Source organism: Talpa europaea (assembly GCF_964194135.1).
Source record: "Talpa europaea genome assembly, chromosome: 8".
Classification (NCBI taxonomy): domain Eukaryota; kingdom Metazoa; phylum Chordata; class Mammalia; order Eulipotyphla; family Talpidae; genus Talpa; species Talpa europaea.
The window spans coordinates 64,807,207-64,828,754 of record NC_140075.1 but is presented as its reverse complement, the minus strand read 5'-3'; the positions used below and the strand labels follow the sequence as shown (position 1 = coordinate 64,828,754).

Here is a 21,548-nt window from a genome sequence, read left to right as displayed (position 1 = left end):
AAAAGTTTTACTTCATTTTCAGAATAAAATTCTCATTCCTGGTTTTATTCAATTCATTCATTCATTTTTCAAAAATCTATTTAGTCCCTACCAAATGTTGAATGCTAGAAGCTGAAGATACATCAAGGATGCATAGACAAATCTTCCTGTGTTCATAAGGCTCATATTCTGGCTTATGTAAACAAATATATACAAAAACAATATATCGAGAGAGAATATGAACATAAATTAGTGCTATGGAGCAAACTTGGAAATAATAATAGTATGAGTAAAAAAAAAAAAAAATGAAAGTGAAGCAGTCTGTCGTTGTCACCAAAGCAGAAATTTTATCTGATTTTATGTTTTGTCTGCTGACTTAGAGGAGAACACTTTGGATGAGCAAAAGCCATATTGGAGTAGATTCAAGAAAAAAGAAATGGATGATAGACAAATAGAAGGGAATATATATGTGTATGTTTAATCAAGATTTTGAGGGATAAGGAAGTTGAGTTATAACTGAAAGGAGTATGAGACCAAAGGGAACTTTGTAATTTGTTTTCTTTTATTATGAAAATTTCATAATATTATGAAATTTTTATTTCATAATAAGAATAGTACATTACCCCACCCCTAAACACTTTATACATACCAAGACTTTGGCATGCCTATTTTATTTATTCATTTTTGTTGTTGTAGAAGAAATATGTTGAATCATATCCCTATCATTTTAGCTGTAGATACTTCAGTATGCATCTAAAAAAGGCAAAAATGTCACTTTCTTATACAATTTGATACCAAAATCACATCCACTAAAATTAGCAGTAACTATTTGTTACTATCTATTATCTTGTTCTTCAGTACCATAATTGCCACAGTTATATTTAAAGTAAAATTTGTATGAATCTATCTCCAATCAAATTCAATTTTTACATTTGTCGTGATCTCTCTTAAGACTGCCTTAGTAGTTCAGAAAGCAGTGTCATCTTTATTGAGGAAGCTAGATCAATTGTAGACATTTATATTCTTGATTTGTATCTTTTGTTTCTTCATGTTATCATTTAATTTATTTCTCCATTTTCAATATTATTGGTAAACTGTAATGTAGGGCTAATATTTGATCAGATTTAGGTTCAGCTACTTTGAATACACATTTACTAACTGGTTTCATATTATTATCACATCAAGTGCCACAAGTGTTTGATTTTCATGCTCTTAGTTATACTAATATTGATCAGTGAAGTCAGTTAATGACAACCTGAAAATTCCCCATTAACCTTTCATCTTATAAGTCTATTATCTTTGCTTATGTTTGTCAAGGGTTAGTTTTCTAATATTGTTATAAAGGGTTTTTAAAAAATCATGAAAATTATAACATGTTTTCTGCTGATGGGAATGATTAATAGAATGGGAAAATGTGATGTAAGAACTCTAAAACCTAGAAAAACAGTGAACTTGGTAGGTACATAAGAAGAAATGAGCCTAACTGCACAAATAATTGCCTTAGGTACAGTTTAAAGTACAGGTGCAGTTTAAGACTTTTGTAAACTTGTGTAAACTAAACTGCTAATTATAATTTATTTGGTTAATAACATTTACTTTTCTCTGCAATGGACTAGCGACAAAAACTGAAAAACAGTTACTTAAAAGTATATGCTCACACTTTTAACAATGTAAAGATATAAGTATTTAAGATAGCATTAATATAAAACTGCATTTTTTTTAATAGAGGCATGTTTTATTTATTTGGAACATATAAAATATCTCTAATTCCTACCTATTGGTTTATACATTCTGAAGTGTATTGGTTAATGTTTTGTTTGACTTGATGTGTATTCTATGTGGCATAGTATGAATATTTTAATTAAATTTCTGTCAGAATTTTGCTATGGAATCTGTTTGGTAATTGTACCTAATTTGAAACATATGTACTTATAATATATGGTATTGCGTATAAAATCAAATTTTAAGGCCATTTCAGATCTCACGCCTACATTTGACATTGACCATATTGTTAAAATTTTTCTGATTTTTTTCCTTTAAAATGCAGTTTTATGGGTCTCCCCCGTGGCGCAGCGGTTGAGCGCTGGGTTGCGAAGCTGCCCACGGCCTCTGAGGCGCCAGTTCGATCCCCGGCTGCTCCCCGGCCACCGGAGGAGCGTCCCACATGGCGCGCAGACCTCTCCTGCCGCCCGCTGCTCCCCTCAGCAGTGTACTTCGGTCCTTCTGCCTGCTCTGCTCCCCGCTCTGGCTCTGGTGAATTCTCTCACCCTTCCGCGCTTCTGACTGTACCCAGTGCATGTATAAACAAAAACAAAACCAAAAACAAATAAATAAATAAAACATGCCTCTATTAAAAAAAATGCAGTTTTATATTAATGCTATCTTAAATACCTATATCTTTACATTATTAAAAGTGTGAGCATATACTTTTAAGTAACTGTTTTTCAGTTTTTGTTGCTAGTCCATTGCAGAGAAAAGTAAATGTTATTAAGCAAATAAATTATAATTAGCAGTTTAGTTTAGACACTAATGGAGCTTTAAAAACCTTTAAAATGACCAAAAAAGCAACTTTTGTGATTTAAAGGCTCATTTTGTTACACTGTTTGGTCATATACATGACATGATTCCCTCTTTCTTACTTTCTCCTAAAAATTATAGTTTTGTGTTATGTGAGTAAGAAGGCCATTAAAATTCAGTGGAAGAATATGACAGCATCTCTTCTGAAAATTGTTGTAATTCCCATTGGCAGATGTACAAAAAATCTAGGGTTTTTTGTAGTAGTTTCTAATGGTGGTAATATAAATTAATCCTTAAAGAATATATGCTGCAACTTGGAACATATAAAATATCTCTAATTCCTACCTATTGGTCTATACATTCTGAAGTGTATTGGTTAATGTTTTGTTTGACTTGATGTGTATTCTATTAAGTCAGAATATTTAAAACAACATTGATTATATAATCTCTTTATTACTTAGTACCATGTTTTATTTAAAAAAAAAAAAAAAGGCTGAGTTTTGACTGATCCCTTTCCTTTCTTGGCATTCCCAAAAAAGCATTCTGTGGTTGTCTCCAAAGCAGAAATGCAATCTGATCTATGTTTGGTCTGCTGACATAGAGGAGAACACTTTGGATGAGCAAAATTGATCACTTCTTTCTTTCCAGTAATTTATTGAACAATTAATACAACCTTGAAAAGACTCCCTAGAGTACCCTTATAAACTAGATCATTTTACTCAAGAACCACAGAGATACATCAAGATAGACAAGGATGAAAAAGCTGATTAAGAACAGGAAATACTGTCTTCAAACACTTGTTGCTTTTCCTATTTTTTCTATACTTACAATGAAAGATATACTTGCTCTCTATTGAAATATTTTTGTACAACTTAAGAAACTTAGCTTTTCATAGACCTGAATCTTCATTGTATAAAACACATAAATTTGAATTACCAATGTATTACTCTTATTTCTGCTCCTAGTGCCTATATCTAAGCATTGTTATACCAATAGGTAATGTATTAGGTACTTGAAAGATTTCGTATGAATTCAAACCCAAATATTTTATGAACTTTTTATACCATTATTTTGATTTTATGTACCTGTTTAATAAAGAAATACTTTTTTCTGAGAAGTAAGTACATGTTGGGATGCTAAAAAGATGAATTTAACACCAGGCTGCAGTGAGGGTCAGAATAATATGAAAAACTAATCATTACATTTTATTGTCTTCAGGTGTTTCTATAAAATATAAAAATGGGTTATGGGATCTATGTACTATACTGAGCCAATTGTGTTTTAATCATGTGACTACATTTTATTCACTAGATATAACAAATACTAGTAATAATGTCTTTATCAATTATTCATGAATTTCAGATTTCCTAAACTTTTTAAACTTTTAACTCTAATATTCTATGTTATGAACATGGCAGAAAAAATTTTATAAAACAATGTTAATTCATTTATCTAAGAAATATTTATTGTGCACCTGTTATGTGCCAGGGATTGCTCTAGGCTTTGGGAAAGCTATAGCACGAACCAGAAACAGGCCGAACTTACTATCACTGTCCTACTAAAGCTTGCATTCTAGTAGAAAAGTTAAAAGAAATATAAAATGTCAGGTATTGGTGGTGTTATGATAAAGGAGGATCAAGGTAAATGAATTAAGTGGTAGAATTTCAGTAGTGATTTAAAAGATTTTAAGAAAAAATAAGTTCCAGAACTCCAGGTCAATTATTATTTGGCATAGATGATTAAGGTCCATGAGATGATCTTCAACAAAACAAGGATTAAAATGATCAAACCTGAACATAAAAACTCAGTAAAGAAAAAAAAGTAAGATTCTGTACCTGGTATGAGTTCCTAAGGCCTGTGAATGTTAAAAATTGCTCTGAAGTAATTTTCTTCCAGAAAAACCATATACAATCGCTTCTCGGCCTTTTGGCTAAGATCAAGTGCAGAAAAACCATATACAAAAAATACCAGTTTTATTTTAGGAATTTTGTTTCTTAAGATAGACTGTGAGGTAAGTCAGCAGTAGTTCAGCATGATGTTTTTCAATTTAAAACCATATAAAATTCACATAAAATGAACCTAGAGGGATTATTATAAGTGCAATAAGCCAGATGCAGAGAAAAAAGTATCCATATGTTAAATATTTTTTAAATAAAGTTAATTTAAAACTTTATTAAAGTTTTTTGTAAAAGTTATAAAAAGCTTTATTTAAAATAAAGTTAATTTCATAGAAATAGAGAAAATGGTGGTTGTCAGGGACTGGAGGTAATGGGAAATGGAGTGATATAAATTAAGGGATATAAGCTTTCAGTTACAGAAATATGTTCTGAGTATCTAATGCATAACATGGTATGCTACTGTATACTTGAAAATTGTTGGCAGTAGATCTTTAGTATTTTTACCACATTTTATAAAAAAGTTAATTATGTGAGGTGATACATTTATCTCAACCTTAATAATCATTTTAGTGTGTATGTATATTAAATCATCATATTGTATATTTTAAGTACATAGTTATATTTGTAAATTACTGCTAAATAAAGTTTTTCAAAATGTTTAAAAAGAGTATGCTCTGGGAAAGTTAGGTCCATATATCTTCATCTATGCTTTACAGGTTTCTAACCCCAAGTCCTTTCATAAGTGTCCAGTATTTGTTATATCAATGAATGAATGACATGCTCAGAACAGCTCAGGATTTCTTTCTATGCTAGAATCCTAAGATCCCTTTTGAGACAATTAGTAAAGAAAGCAAAAAGATGGTAAAAGAGGAATGTTATGTATTCATTCTATTTGGTTCAGTTGAACATTGCTGATTAAGTTACAGTTCTACATTTTACATTATTTTATTGGCATTTTTGTATCATCCTTTTACATAACTGTTTTGGGGAATATGCAAAGTTAGAAGCAAAGTTTTCTGAAAGTTAATCGTCTGTCTACAGGTACTACTGAACGAGTGTGCTTGATCCAGGGAACAGTTGAAGCACTGAATGCAGTTCATGGATTCATTGCAGAAAAAATACGAGAAATGCCCCAAAATGTGGCCAAGACAGAACCAGTCAGCATTCTACAACCCCAGACCACCGTTAATCCAGATCGCATCAAACAAGTGAGTGTTTAGTTGGAAAATCAAAGAGAAATATCTACAGCATAGTGTGAATTCTTTATGAAAGAAACCTTAAAGTGTTAGCATATAAAGTATTTTTCCCCCAAACTACACTTAGAAGAGTTCACATTTATTTTTTTAAAGACATCATGGTCTCTTCTTTAGGTTGATCAGTTGATTTATTGATTGAATTATTCATTTTTTAGTGTTACACTGAGGAGCAATAATGTGACTCATTTCTTTTGTGATTACCCTTTTAAAAATATAGACACAGATTTTGATTATAGTAATTTAATCTACTTACAATTTATATCACTTTTTAAATAAAGTATAGAAATTGAAATGAAACTATATCTTCAAAATTTCTAACACTATATTTTCAGTAATATTTGTAGTCTTCAGTATAGTTTTTATGCATATACTCCTGTTTTGTTAATTTGTCATGTTCAACACTTTTTATCAACAAATATGTATAAAAGCAACTTTTTGTACCTAGCAGTCCTTTGTTACAAATCAGCTATTTATGTTCTGTATAACTTGTGTAGTATTTATATATGTCATGAAGGGCCAATGTTCATTTTTATGTGTGGGATTTCTGTAACAAAACCTTTACTTGGGAAAAGATGATGTGAGTTTTTAAGTTTTGATAATGACTGACATGATGTAGGGGAAAAAAATGACATTCTTTAATGTTAAGTAAGGTGAATTCTTTCTCAGTAACTCCTTTAAATCCTCAGATTTACTTCTTTTTGTTTATTGTTTCTGCATTTGCCCTTTTATAAATAGCTTCTTAATTTGTGGTTATATTATCAATAGCCTGTGCCTTCTAAAAAATGTATTATTCTTCATTCACAAAATATTTAATTTGAAGAATATTTATGTTCATTGTAATAAACTTGAAATGTAGCTCAAAATATTATTAATTTCATGTTTCTGAATTGAAACAATATTTATAGTATACGATGTTATGAATCTATTTTAATTTTATCAATACATAGATGACTGAGGCTGACTAAATATAAATGTAGAAATTAGTAATTAGATAATATATTTTCAAATTATAGGCTAACTTCTTATTCTATTAATTATTATTTTAGAAAATCCTTCCATGTTTAAGTCATGAGTAGGGAGTTATTATTCCATTATAAAATTGTTGATTTTATACTCTTTATCAGTGTCAAAATGGTTTAGTTTGTGTTCCTTCATAACTTTTCAAGAAATATCTTTTAATTTATATATGGCAGAATATAAATATTTTAAAGGTCTAAACTACTATATATTTTTTCCTTCACAGTGATTTACAGCTTTCAAAGGCTTATTTCATTTTTTGTTAGGTGAATACACAGAATAGTTTAAAGACTAATTGTCATGATAGTAATAATATAGCTTTATCCAGATTTTAAAGCTATGAGTTAATTTAAAGATTTTGGGTTAAAATTACCTGGCACCAAAGTATATGGGTCTGTTGCCTTTCTGCTTACTCCAGCCTATTACTTTTCCTTTTCCTATTGTAACTTATGTGAGAAAGTAAGAAATTCTACGAGTATGGGTGTGAACGTTTGTTTTGAAGCGAGATACAGAGTGCAGATCAAGTAGTATGATACCATTGAAAGTATATTCAGGACAATGATATGAGTGAATTTTTATTACTTTTATAATGATAAATATCTAATACCATCAAATAATGGTCTATGAATTAGCTTTAAAATTCCAGCTTGCCCTAAGGCAGTAAGAGATTCATTGGCTATTGTATATCCAATGCCAGTGTAGATCCATGAAAAGTAGAATTTAAAAATGTTTAGGTTATTTTTATTTGCCTTAATCAGATAATCTTATTTAAATTCAAGATGACAGTTATGGAATCGTGATTCCATTTACTTTTGTATATTTGCATTCATTTGTAAGTCTTGTAGATATGTATGGAATTAAAAGTACTGCTTTTTAATATATCTGTGAAATCAATATATGTGAAATACCATCATTTATAAAAAGACTTATCAAAAAATACACAAATATAGTAGGCAATATTTTTACACTTAGACACTTTCTCTGTAAATATAAAATTTGAAAAATTACATGTGAAATCTGGAAGAGAGATCAAATATATTTTCAAGAAATACATCAGCAGAATTTTATATATTCTGTATTTAAAATTCTCTAGCTTTCTAGTCGTCTTGTTTTATCAGGTTAATATTTTATGCTAGATCATTCTTTAAATAATAAGTCAAATATATAAAATTAAAGTACCCCAATTTTATTTGTGAGGAAATCATGCTGGTTATCCAGTATAGGATAATGATGTCAAAAATAAATCACTGTATGCTAGAATAGACAAAAATATTTTTCATATGATATTTACATGTTTTAGATTTTAATACTTAGAATAATAATAATTTCTTAAAATGGTAGTCTTTCCCTTAACTAATGAGATAATATTTATAATTGCTTTGAGCTTCAGTCTTGAAGTTAATTTTTAAAATAATTTCTTTAAAACATTTTTTTAGAATGTTCATAGTTAAGATTGTACAAAGAATAAAATTAGAGTTGTAAAAAATGCTGGAGCCAGAAAATGTAACTTCTGCATATAAATGTATTCATGTTGAATATGAAATTACAGATTTTATTAAGTTTATTATTATATATCCATTTTTATTTATGTTTGATAACTTTAGCAAAGTTTTACTTGCTAAAAAAGTATAATTTATGTGTAACTTGAATTAAAGCAGGAAGTTAGATAGTTTTAAATAAAACTTGCTTTAAAAGTTACCACTTTATGCCATATATCATGGACTTCATAAAATATTCTATTCTGAGTTATGTGATCTAGATACAGCTGGGAATTGCTGTAACTGCTCACTGCATCTGGTTTGTAAATATTCTGCCCAAATGAAATCTACTATATTGACCAAATGGGAGTTTTAAAATACAGTGTCTTAGGAAAGTAATACGTATTGGTTTTGAAAGTCTTTCACATGGAAGAATGGTGAAATCTGGCATGACAGTCTTTCATCGAACTTCAGATATTAGATGTAAACAATTCACTTCTTTATTCTCAAATGTTTTTTTTAATTTAAAACATATATTTATTTGCTAATAGCTAGGGATTCCAGTATTTAAAGATTTAACCTATTGATGATAATAATTGAAATATATTGAACAATCAAAAATTATGTAGCCTCTATTCTATAACCTTAATAGCAGGAGACTTAACATCATGAGGTACATAATACCATTGTGTTATTTTATAGATCAGTATACTTAGAAACAGACATGCATGCATTAGAGCCAGTAAATCAAAATTAAATACATTAATTGAAACATAGAACATACTATTATTTGCAGAACATACAGATAACAAAGACTGTGATCAATTAATTTGCCCTATTTGCCTGAAAGCTCTGAATTAATTCCTGAGCACTTCTTTACCAGGATTATTTGGTATACTTATTTCCATTTGTACCTTTTTATATTTTGAATTTTGTGCTTTTTTGGAGCATTTCTTCTTATTGTAAGTTCCTCAAACCCCCCTCGGGTTTGTCTTTTATATGTAATTAAACAATATAATTCCAGAACATGGCAGAAGCCACAAATCAGTAATATAGTTAACATTTATTAACTTCCTTTGTCTATTACATATTTTTGACAGTTTTTTCTCTTTTTAACTCAAATGCATTTTTAAGAAAAACTATCCAATTTATAGTTAATTAAGAATAAAGTGGGTATATAGAATTTTAAAATTATCTTGCATTTTAAAAATCAAATTAAGGTTATCAAAATCCTATTTAGCCCAAAGATTTTACTTTCATCATGAAAAATTGGCAACAATTGCACATCGCTTGTTCATTATTGATACATTCAATGATGAATTTATTAAATGCTTTCTTAGTGAATTGCAAAATATACTAAATTATAGCTCTAGCTTACTCTAAATCTAGTTTGTGGGAGAGCATTAATGCTTGAAATAATTTAAAAAACTGCATTTGCATACCCAAACTACAATATAAATAGTATACTATAAAAGTTCGGAGAAATATTTAAAAAATATAGGCTGCATTGACATTTGGTTTTATAAAAATAGGTGAAAACTTGAACTGAACCTTGGAGATTAAAAATAGGAATTGCTTAATCAGAGATGAAAGAAAAAAGCTTGTTTTAAGCAGGAGAAACAGTGTGGTTTTGAGGAGAAATATAGTTGTTGAATTTAAAACTCTCAACAGAATTGGAACATTTGCATTGAAATGTTTAGAGGAAATTAATGTCAAATAAGTAGTGTGGGACTCGATAAAGGAGAGTCTTGGATGTCTGACCCAGGGGCATTTGATAGACTATGTATTCTTCATAATATTTTCCAAAAGACTTCTCTGGAAGGTAATTTTGTAAATGGGGAGGTACCTGTGTATTTTGTAATCCAGACAGACTCTGATATTTATAGGCATAGCTATTGGTAAGAAAAGAAAACTATAACAATTAGCTGAGGGATTTACTATGCAGATCTTTATATTTGAAGTTTTGTAAAATAATATTTTCTAAAACTTCTTTTATGTAACACAAATCCAGGGAATATTAATCTTTGCAAGGAAAACAAAAGTTTCGTGGATCAAGAATGAAGGATCAGTAATAATCTTAGTATATGGATATAGTGATATAAACGGTACTTTTTCTGTTTCTGTGCTGGCCATTGTGCTATGCACTTTACATTTATAATTGCATTTAATTCATCTGAGAAATCCTATGAGGCAGTACAACAGAGAGAGTCCATGTTATACTTGTGGAAGCTGGTGCTTGGAGAAACTTGAATAACTTACCCAAAGAAATGTAATTGATAATTGATCTTAACAATGGGCTGTATTTATGACCTACAGCTTTGCTATTGAAACAAAATCCAGTACATTTCTCTCTTCTGGAAATTTCAAAGTTTTGAATAAGCGTCTCCAAGAAGAGAACGTCATTTAAAATGGAATGTCTTGGTCAATGTGAAGTTGGGTGACTAGGCAATATTTTAAGAATAAGATGATGAATACTTTCTCTCTTTTGGTTATGAAAGTAGAGACAAATGCATGAAATTAAAATATATTTCAAAGTAAAATCTGTAAGATTTTGAAGCTGATTGATTAGTTCCAAAATGATGAGGAAAAATTAAAAAAATATTGTATGTGATTTTGAACCTGGCAGAATAGTAATGTCTAGAAAGCAGTTAGTGAATTTTAGCCAGATACCTATTTGGATAATATTTTTCCTTGTTTGTTTCAGGCAAGTTGTGTAAATTGTAAGTAATGTTTTCTTTTCTTCAAGTAGCCTTTATTTGAAGCATAGTTGAAGACTCTGAAAGTGAAAATACATAGCAGTGGAGGTGATAATTTCACATATGAAAGATAAAAGAAGCAAGTGAGCTAATGAGGCAGTTATAAGTAAAACTCAGTCAGAGGCACTATGTAGTGTACTTTTTAAGAGCATAGGACCTGCAGACAGGAGCCAGGGTTCAAATGCTGGCTATTTAACATAGCAGCTATGTAACTTTAGATTGGTTTGCTTTTCTTTAACTCAGCCTCTTTACCTATAGCTTGAAAATAGTAATAATTATTTTATATACATATTGTATGCAATGACATTAACTGGATAGAACTGCCTGGTTCTTAGTAAGTAGTTTTTGTTAATTATAAAGATAGAAAATACATCAGTAATTTCCCCTGTGAGAAAACAAGAGGAGAGGAAACTGTAAGGACAGATACTAAAAAGGGGATCAAATACCCAGAGAAAACTATGAGAATAACAATTTTTTTTAACTAGGAGTTCCTTAGAACTTTTAAAGTTAGTTTCAGTTACATGGTAGGAGCAAAGTATTATTTCCCAGTATTTCCTGAGATAAAGAGGCCGGTTAGGTAAAAAGAAAAGAACAGGAGTGAAGTATGGAAACCACTGATTTGAAAATATTGATATACAAAGGAAAAAATAAAAGATCAAAAAAGAGTCTCAAATAAACTGTACTCAAGAAGGAATGGCTTATATTATTGAAAAGGGGTTTGAAAAGGCAGAGAAATTAGAGATGCCAAATACAGATGAGATGATTAAGAGACTCAGGAGTCATGGAAAGGATATACTATAGAGTGCTAAAGTTCTTGCTCATGAAAAGTAAGAGTTCCCAATTTTTTCCACAATGAAAAGGATGAGAAGATAAAAAAAAAATGTGGTTTGGAAACTGAACAAATTATAATTAATTGTAGTAGAAAAGGAAACTCATTTTGGAAAATCATGATTTTACATTGAAAGAAAGATAAAATATTTTTGATTGAATGAAGATAAGGATGAAGGTGTATAATAGCAATTGTTAGGAAAATAAACTGAAGAATAAGAATAAATTGTGAAAGATCTGTTAAAGTTGGACAACATGAGTTAATCAGGGCTGAATGGTTCCAGATAGTTCATACATTGGAAGAAGAGAGGGATACTTGTCAGGATGAAAATCTAAGGTGACAGTTATGTAATTAGTTATCTCATCCATTTTTTATTGAACGGTATACAGATTTAATAGTACTCACAGTTTCGGAAAAGTGTTTGCTAATAATGTTACTTAATTCTAGTGATAGATTCCAAATTACAATTAAGTTTGGACAGCTATCAAGAACCTCTTATGTGTATAGGTACAGTGGGAACTAAAATTACAATGAGTCATTGCCGTTCTTATTATACCTATACATATAAGGTTCTTAATAGCCTGTTACTATAGATTTGCCTGAAAGTAAGATGCATTTGTTATAGAGTTTATTTATAATAATATTATCTGGTCCAACAAACCGTCACTTGTCTTATTCCAAAAGACTAGATTTATCTATGTTTAACTAAATGCCTAAATTTAAATCTTATTCAATTTGTCTAACTAAATTTAAATGTATTATTTTTGAACTCATATTATATACTAATATAAATCTATGTGTAATATACACAATATATATTTCATATTTATATTCTAAAATACCTATTATTTTAAAATTATGAAATACATCAAATTTCCTGAAATAAGTAACTCAGCCTTCAGTGTTTAAAACAAAATCCTTAAAGAGTCATTCATGTAAATAAAAATACATATTTTTCTATTTGAAAGGTAAGGTTGTGCTGAAAAATGAAGCATCAACATAATTACTATTTGATAAATGTAAAAGAATTTTCAGAAGAGTTTTTATCCTTTGTGTTATTTATAAGAAAACTTTTAGTATATTATAGCTTCTTTTACATCTTCATGATGCATTTCAGAAATTTTCTAAAGTAATTTTAATTTGAAACTACTAAACTTAAGTCTGCATAGTAAATAGGAGTAAACATTTTGTTTATAAAATATTAAGGAAACAAACATTATATGTTTATATTGCATAGAAATGTTTCTCATGGATTTTTCTGTTCTGGTCATCTGTCTGGTTGAGGACAACCGTCAAAGCTGTTTCATTAATCTAAATGTAGAACTTTCAAAATAGATCAATAGGTTTACATTGCTCTAAACATTATTTTCATTGATCTAGAACAATTTTAAAGAAAATTTTTAAATTTTTTAAGGAAAAAATTGAAATGCCTACTTTCTGAACTCATCTTGTTATAAGTTCACTTTGGAAAGGGAGAAGATCGTGTTTAAAATATCTATATGAATAATAACTAGAAAACTTACCACATATTTATTTCATTACATATTTATTATTTAAACCAAGAAATATATTTATACACAATTTACTTTTATTTCTCAACAATCTTATACCTTGAGGCCCAAACTAACATAATTTTACCTGTTATTTCATATAAACTAACTTGTTATCAGATTAGGATGATTAATAACCCAAACCAGTATTTCCTATATATGCCAAGTAAAAAGAAAGATATTAAATAAATGGACAGAAGATAATATTAATCTAAGTGACCTCATAGATAATCGATGAGATTAGTACAGAATGTATGTACTCTCAGGAATTCTGTGCAATAATACTAATAATCAGAGGTGGGAAATTAGATCCTTTACTATTCAATTTACAGTATATATAATACCTTAAGTCAACAGTATATGTCCCTACATATTATCACATAGCAGAGAAAACATTAGGGCAGTTTTTAATGAGTGAAGATGAAAAGTGGCAGGGATTTATTACTAAGAGCAAAAGCAGAAAACAAAGGATTTGAGGGCTTTTTCTTCTTTATGAATCTATCTCCCTCTCCTCCCTTTCCCAATCAGATTTAATGAAAATCTTGTTGAAACTAAACATTAAGTGTAGTCTTGTCAAAATATCTTAGGTTTTAACTTAAGAAGAGCCAGGAATGACTTGTGGAGCTGGGCTGTTTACTTAAACAGGATCTGGTGTTAAAACCAATGTTACTTTGTGACGAGAAAGCAGTGAGCTAAGCAGGAGACTGTGAATTTCTTACTCTTTCTTTTACCCTTAATTGCTTTATTATACCCAAATTAGAACTTTGGAAATATTGAATGCATAAATGTGATTTTATTAAATATTTTTATTTCATATACTTTTTTGACACTGCTGAACCTTTAAAGTTATGCTTTTGCTCATATATGAGTAATTTTATGGATATATATTAATTTAAAACGTAACATCCATATGGAATTATATCTATACTATAAAACTGTCCCATTTTACCTAGTAAGAATTTACCTATTGAGGTTGTTGCTTAAGCAATGTTATATGCTGAATAAAGATATACCTTTTTAAAAAGAAAAAAATTAACATTTTGCACTTTAAAGTTACTCTATTAGACATGAGAAGTTTTTAAATTTCCTCAATGAACTGTTCAACAAGTTTGCAAGTTTATTATGGTCTCATAACATTTTATATATAACATGTATATGTATTTCAAAATGAAGTAAACAATAAATATGATTCCTAATATTTTTTGTGCTTATTTTCAACACAGGCTGATAATGCTACAACATATTATACCCTTCATCTATATTAAAATTTTAGTGTTTAGTATAAATTAAAAAAATATAATGGCAATTTGTTAAAATGCTACTAGTTACCTGTTTATTAATATGAAGTTAATGTTTACATTTTCAGACTGGCTCTAAGTTTATTAAAAATTAATATTTTAGAAGATAATGTGATGTTAAGAATTCAGAGCTGCAAATTTAATTGCTTTTAAGTATGGATCCCTAAATTCATGTGGAATCAACTTGTTGGTGATGTTCAACATATTAAGTAGGTGGATACTTTTATGCCAAAGTAAACTTCATTTCACCACTTCTTCCAATCCCCGACTGTATTCATTGATAGGAAAATGACCTTTTAAGTTTTAATCATTAAATATGTTGAATTTTTTGTTTGACATCTCTTTCCCCCCCCCGCCCCCAAGGAAAAAAGAGGGAAAGAAAAGAGACTACTATTCATGAATATGGTCAGGATACCTTTAATACTCATGTGAATTTTTATCAGTCACCATCATGATTTCAAGTCATGAATTTATTTTTACATGCTTATGCATGCATATTTACATGCATTAGTTACTTAATTAATCTTAAATTCCATTAAATTTGAATGACTAGGAAAACAATTTGTTCATAGGATTTTGTTCTCGTTATATTACATTTTATTTTGTTTTGTTTTGTTTAAATAATCAGTTTAAGGCTTATAAAGGTTGATTTGCTCCTGAACTGCTTTGTTCCCAGACATTGCCATCTTCCCCAACTACCACCAAGTCCTCTCCATCTGATCCCATGACCACCTCCAGAGCTAATCAGGTACAGTATCATCCTGTCATCTACACCATACTTTTCACGAGTGATTGCCTGCACACTGGAGAAAAAGATAATGGTGGGTTAAGGATGTATTCGTTCATTCACATATGTGCACCATGATCAGATTCCAAATAACCTGAGAAAGCAGTACCAGTTATTCCTGAAATTTTATATGCATTTTTAATTTGAGATAAGACTATATTCATGTGGTAGACTATTAGAACTTTGCATTGTCCCCTTAAAATTATGATGACTTTATGGAGCTCTGAGGGTTATTAATTGAGTTGGTCTTTAAAATTTTCCATATTGTTTCTTCATAGGATTCTTGGTATGTCGTATATGTAAAAAAGTCAATGTATAAATATGACTTATTGAGCAAAGGTATAGCTTTAAAAGTGAGTGCATTTTTATTTGTTTTTTATTTCAGATTTGCCTTACTATGTAAACAATTTAAACTTTTAATGAAAAGCATTTCTGGCAATCTTAAAGTACTGAAATTTGGTATTTGTGATCATTTTCATGCTGTTTGACAATTCAGGAAATGGTATTTTCTTAGAATTTAATACTAGCAATTTCTTTACTAAACGGGCAAACTTGGAAATTTGCAAATATATTTTATTAGATTGATTTGAAGATTGTTTTGGAACTAAATATTTGTAGGTCATTCTTCAAAATGTAGTTATTTTTGGCACATTTAAGGAAATCATCTAAATATTTTATGTAATTCAGATCCATACTGTACTAACTTGACAAATGTTATAAATTATATTCATTAAAATGATTAAACACATTTTCATTTTGTCTGAGTTGAGCTTCATTTAGGTGAGAAACGTTATTTTCTTTGATATTTCCACTTTTTTACTGATACAGGGCCTGATGGGATTATTTAAATACTGAACTAAAGCTTGTCTTTTTAACATTTTTCATACAGTTGACTAATTATCAACTTGGAACTGTATTTGCTAAATATGTTAAATGGCTTTTGCATATGATCTAACACAAGGCTCCTTGAATTAGTTTGCTCATTTATTGATTCTCATATTTTGGCAACCTCAGAAAAAAATTTTAAAATCATAACTGGAAGCAAAACTAATATTTAGTATGCAATTCTATTTTAGGAACTTTGATTTCCATTTTATGTGATAGCTAGCCCTTAGACAAAAGTCTTTTTTAGCCTCCAATGAATTGTTTTAAAAAGTATCCATGTCTAGTGATGTGTCCCAGTACTTCTTGAAGAAAATGGAACTACATAAAATGACAGCCAAACTTATATTATTGATGTACACAGTAGCAAAAGTGAATATATACATTTTAGTCCGTATACTATTTATCTGATGTAGAAAGCAATAGCTAAAACAACTGACTGTATATTTTTAATAGTCTTTCATACGTCATCACTCTTTTCCAAACAAAAATAAGACAAATGAATAACAGCAATAAAAACAAAACTAAGAATTTTTCTCTATGTAAAAAGTAAAAATTCCTGCAGCTAAAAAGTAATGATATCTCAATAATTTTGTCTTTGAAGTAAAATTTATATTTTCTCTCACTAATTTTATTCTAACATGTGAATTTTTATAAAATGACTTTTTAATGTTAATTATATGTTGAAGTTTACTAATGCTGTATCTTTACATTCTAATGTAAAGATATGTTACTATGACCACCTCTGCCAAATCTAATATTTTTCCAATTTGAAATAATAAGTCATTTGTGGTTTTATTCTCTGTCCACTGTACTAATAATTGTTAAAATGTATTTTACTTACACTCTCTTTTCTTTCCTTCTTGTATAAACTAACATAATATATCCTGGATAACAGGAGGCAAAATATAATAGAAGAAAAACCCTTAATCCTTAAATTCATTAAAGGAATTATAGTTATCATCCATCTTTATGTATAAGTAATTTGTAAATAGTTTATTCCCTACACTATTTCCCAGTGGACTCTGTTCATATTGTAGGACAGAGGTAATTTGTTTTTTGTTACTCAGCTAGAGTCAGACGTTAGATATGTCACCATTGTTTCTTGTGGCTAGATCTAATTAATTCATCTTCCTATATTGACTTATTTCTGTAAGCATATCAAAAATAGAAAAATATCTAATATAATATTTTTAAACACTCCATAATTAAAACTTTTAAATCTATAAGAAAATAGATTTAAGATTATTTACTTGTTTAAGTGTATTCTTACCCAGCAGTTCAGCAGATATGTTTCTAGTTTTATAATTGTCAGATATGGATCAAAGCCAGAGAATTCTGTTTTAGATTAAAAATTACAGTTTGTTATAGCTGATATGATATCTTTTGTTGTTAAAAGTAACTATCATCTTTTTCCATGTGAATTTTTATACACATGTAAAATATATCCAGATACCTTTTGCATTTTCTTCATTATTCACTAAAGGACCTGCCATTGGGTTCTATTTCCAAAAGAAGTAGACTGTGTTACATACAAATTGTTGTGATAAAAAGAATGAGGGGAGTATAAATGTTCAGAAAACTCAAAAATAAGGAGCATAGAAAACACATCAAAGTGTAAGTTTTATCTGCATTTTCAACATTAAAAAATATATTCTGTCTTTAAGTGATTACATGTGTCAGTACATAATACATTTTAATTTCCTATGCTCCTGTTTTCATAGGTCAAACTTACAGACTAAAACTATAGTGTTGTGGGTCTATAATAATTTGGTACTCAAAATTGAAGGATGATCATCTAGAAACTTCATGCAATGATAGTTAAAGTCAAATTGTCTATGATTAAATCCTTGTTCTGCCATTTAGTGTACTAAGTGTACTCAGTAAAATGAGCCTCAGTTTCCCCATCTGTGGAATTTTATAATAACAGCAGCTCCTTGGGTTGAAGTAAGAAATTCATTGTTCTTAGAGAAGTGTCTAGAATGTAACAGTCAACATAAAATGTTAGGCTGTGTTTACTTAGCTTATTTCTATATGAAGTGTTATCTTGTTTTTTTGTTATCTTAAGTGGTAACAAAAAAGATCATTCTTTAATTTGGTAAATAATATAGCATGCAGCTCACTAAAACTGAGTTTTAACTTTAAGGAGGAAGATTCTAAGACTGGTTTTACTACTTTTTGAAATTTAAAATAATTCTGTAAGATAGCTTAAGCTTCTTTATAATTATTATTTTTTTGCTATAGTGAGAATATGAAGTTACTTGCTATCTAATAAACCAAAATTGATGTATTTCCCCATTGAGGCAGAAAGTTAGCAGGGCTAACTAATAGTTTACAGCTTTTTTTTTTTTCCTTGTTTTGTATACTGGTAGATGAAAGTTTGAAATGTTTTACATAATGGAATTTTAAATATGAAGCAAATATAGACACGCAATAAATAGATTGTTTAAACAATGTGTTTAAATTTAACAACAACTTGAATATAAAAAACACTCCTTTGGGTTTGATCATTTGTAAGTTATTGATACTACATTTTTCATTCACTTCAAGATTCAACAAAACAGATTTGTTATTCAATGAATGGTGCCAATTCCAACCTTAATTTTAGGTTTCTGTTTATTAGTTTTACTGGTATTCTCAAATTTCATAAAAAGTGATTTTTAGAAATATGTGCTTTATAGACATTTACATATTTACTGATAAATTTGAAATTATGTAGTAATATCTATCAAAATACCTAAAACAAATGAAAATAGGTAATTCATACATAACACCTTTACTATGGTTACAGAAAAATTAAAATAAAACTTGGTGGTCTCACTTAAGTTCATAACCAAAGATTTCATATGGTCTCTTAATTCTATCAATCATAAACCCATTCACTTTTCTACTCTGTAGAAGACTGTTTTATAAGCTCTCTTATCTTTTCAACCCTTGTATTGGTTTTTTGTTGCTGTGTAACAAATTACTACAAACTTGGTCATTAAGCACATTTATTATCATTACCATGTGTCAAGAAGTCAGACCTGCTTAGCTGATCCCCCCGCTCATGGTGTCACTAGACTGCAGTCACAGTGCCGACTTGGGTGCTTTCTCGTCTAGAAGCTCCTTTGGAGACTAATCTCTTCTAAGTTCAGTTCCTTGCAGCTCTTTGAGGGCCCCAGCTTTTTACTGACTATTGGCAAGAGGCAGCACTCAGATTTAGAGGCTACCCAAGTTCCCTGCATGTGTGATTATCTCTACAGATACTTTTCTTGGAAAGCCAATAACACTCTCTCCAGTGTGTGCCACTAAGATGGAGTCATATATTGAACCTAATCACAGGAATGACTTCCCCACATCTTTGTCCATGCAATATAAATGAGTCATAGTAGTGACATTCCATCCCTTTGCTGTTTTTGTTTGGTTCTAAGCACATCACAATCTTCACCCACACTTAATGGAGGAAATTTAAAGAAAAGAGTAACACCTCTGTGGCAGAGATCATAGGGTGATCCAAGAATTGTCCCTTTCACAACCTCATATCTATATCTCCATCCTCCCTTCCAGCTGATAATTGTAATTCCTATTTCAGTGAGAAAATTGAAGAAATCCAAAGAAAATTTCCACAAAATCACACCAACACATATATTTAAACAGCCAGCATTTATACTACAGATTCTACCTTCTCATGTAGTGCCATAGATAACATTTCCTTCCCCTCTGTAAAACCAGTAATTTCGGTTGTGTCTTAAACCTCTTCCTTTTTCCTATACTTCAGTACATCCCTTCAGTAATTATACCTCTTCTCTCCTTTGTCAAGGTTTTATCTCTGGGATTCCAAGAGCATTCATATATCTTTTTTCTCCCATTTTAAAGGACAAAACAAAACTTATTTTTTCAATTAATTTTTTTAATCAAGGTAACATTGGCTTATATTGTTGGTATTTTGGAAGTACAGGATGGCATGCCCCCAGGTATCACCATTGTAGTGTACCCACCACCAAATCACCCCTGGCCCACCACCATAGTCTATTGTGCTCCCTGTATTTGTTATCAGTGCTCTCTGGATGCTTCAGTTCTATAGTCAACTGTCAGTGGTTAGTTTTAAGCTTGTCTTTGTCTGATCCTTAGTTTGGTTTCTCCGTATTCCACGTATTAGTGACACCATCTGGTATCTTCCTCCTTCTGACTTATTTCGCTTAGTATCATGTCTAGTGGGATTTAACTCAGAGATCAAAAAAGGTAAATTCATGCTATTTGCAGCAATAAAATTTACTTTAATCCCCTTCTTGTACCAAATAATGCCTACAACTATGCTCCTTGTGGCAAAACTCAGGGAAATGTGTTCTCTACTCTGTGTTTTGTAACTTCTGTCTTCCCATTCTTTTAAATTCACTTCAGTTTTTTGCCTTCCTTATTACTAACAAAATGGTTACCCAGTGCCACTCAGTGATGACCACATTGCAATTTCCATTTGCCCGTTCTCAATTTTATAATTTATCACTTTCTCGTCCTTGTTTTACTTTCATTACTTGGTTCCTGTGATACTGTACATTTTAGTTTCCTCCTGCATCATGCTGTATGCTTCCTGTCGGTATCCTTTGCTACTTTCTTCCCTCATCCCAGTTAATGTTAAAAGTGTTAGAGTGCTCCAGGTTTTATACTTGAAGTTTTTTTCTGGCTTTATACTTTTCTTTCTCCTCAGTTAAGGCTTTGTTTCTTATATGTGACATCTGCAAAATGTATGTCTCCAGTGAGAGGCAGGCTTTCTGTAAACTAATTAACTTAAGCTTTGGGATTTCTCACCTACACAGTTTATTATAACTCTCTGTACCTATCCTAATATTTTCAATTTTCAATCTATTTCTAAAGATGTCTTCTGAAATTGTATAAGATTTAGGCCCTGCATAACTTGGGCTCACACTTGTGTCTGATCCAGAGCTTGCAATGTAACTACAGAGTATCTCCAACTTCACACTCAGCACTTCTAATACACATCTTAAATTCAACAAGTCTAAAAACTTTTCCAACTCTGGAAGGCAACTCTATATATCAACGTTTTCAAACCAAAAATATTGACCTCAACCTTATCTCTTTTCTTTCTTTCATATTCCACACCCAGTTCCTATAAGAATTAATATTGACTTTATCTTTAAAGTATCTTTAAAATATATGTAGAACCTTAATCACGTCTTGCTTTATCTACTGCTACCCTAATCCAAGACTGAATTACAGTAGCCTCCATGTAGATTTTATTGTCCTCCAAAATCTGTTCTCCACAGATTGAATATTCTGAGCACATTGAATATTTATGTTAAT

The 21,548-nt window shown here is 30.0% G+C and overlaps 1 protein-coding gene across 6 annotated transcripts in view; it reads left to right on the top strand.

The window, feature by feature from the left end:
* The window catches only part of NOVA1 (NOVA alternative splicing regulator 1), a gene marked incomplete at both ends in the record, with an annotated part of 139,238 nt that overhangs the window by 100,239 nt on the left and 17,451 nt on the right, over positions 1 to 21,548 (top strand). For 3 of the 6 annotated variants that reach the window (XM_084240015.1, XM_084240014.1, XM_084240018.1), the window contains 2 exons: positions 5,436 to 5,602; positions 15,255 to 15,326. In XM_084240015.1, coding sequence (XP_084096141.1) covers positions 5,436 to 5,602; positions 15,255 to 15,326 — 239 coding nt within the window. The remainder of the gene's footprint in view (positions 1 to 5,435; positions 5,603 to 15,254; positions 15,327 to 21,548) is intronic. The other 3 variants (XM_084240017.1, XM_084240016.1, XM_084240019.1) reach the window with 1 other exon arrangement.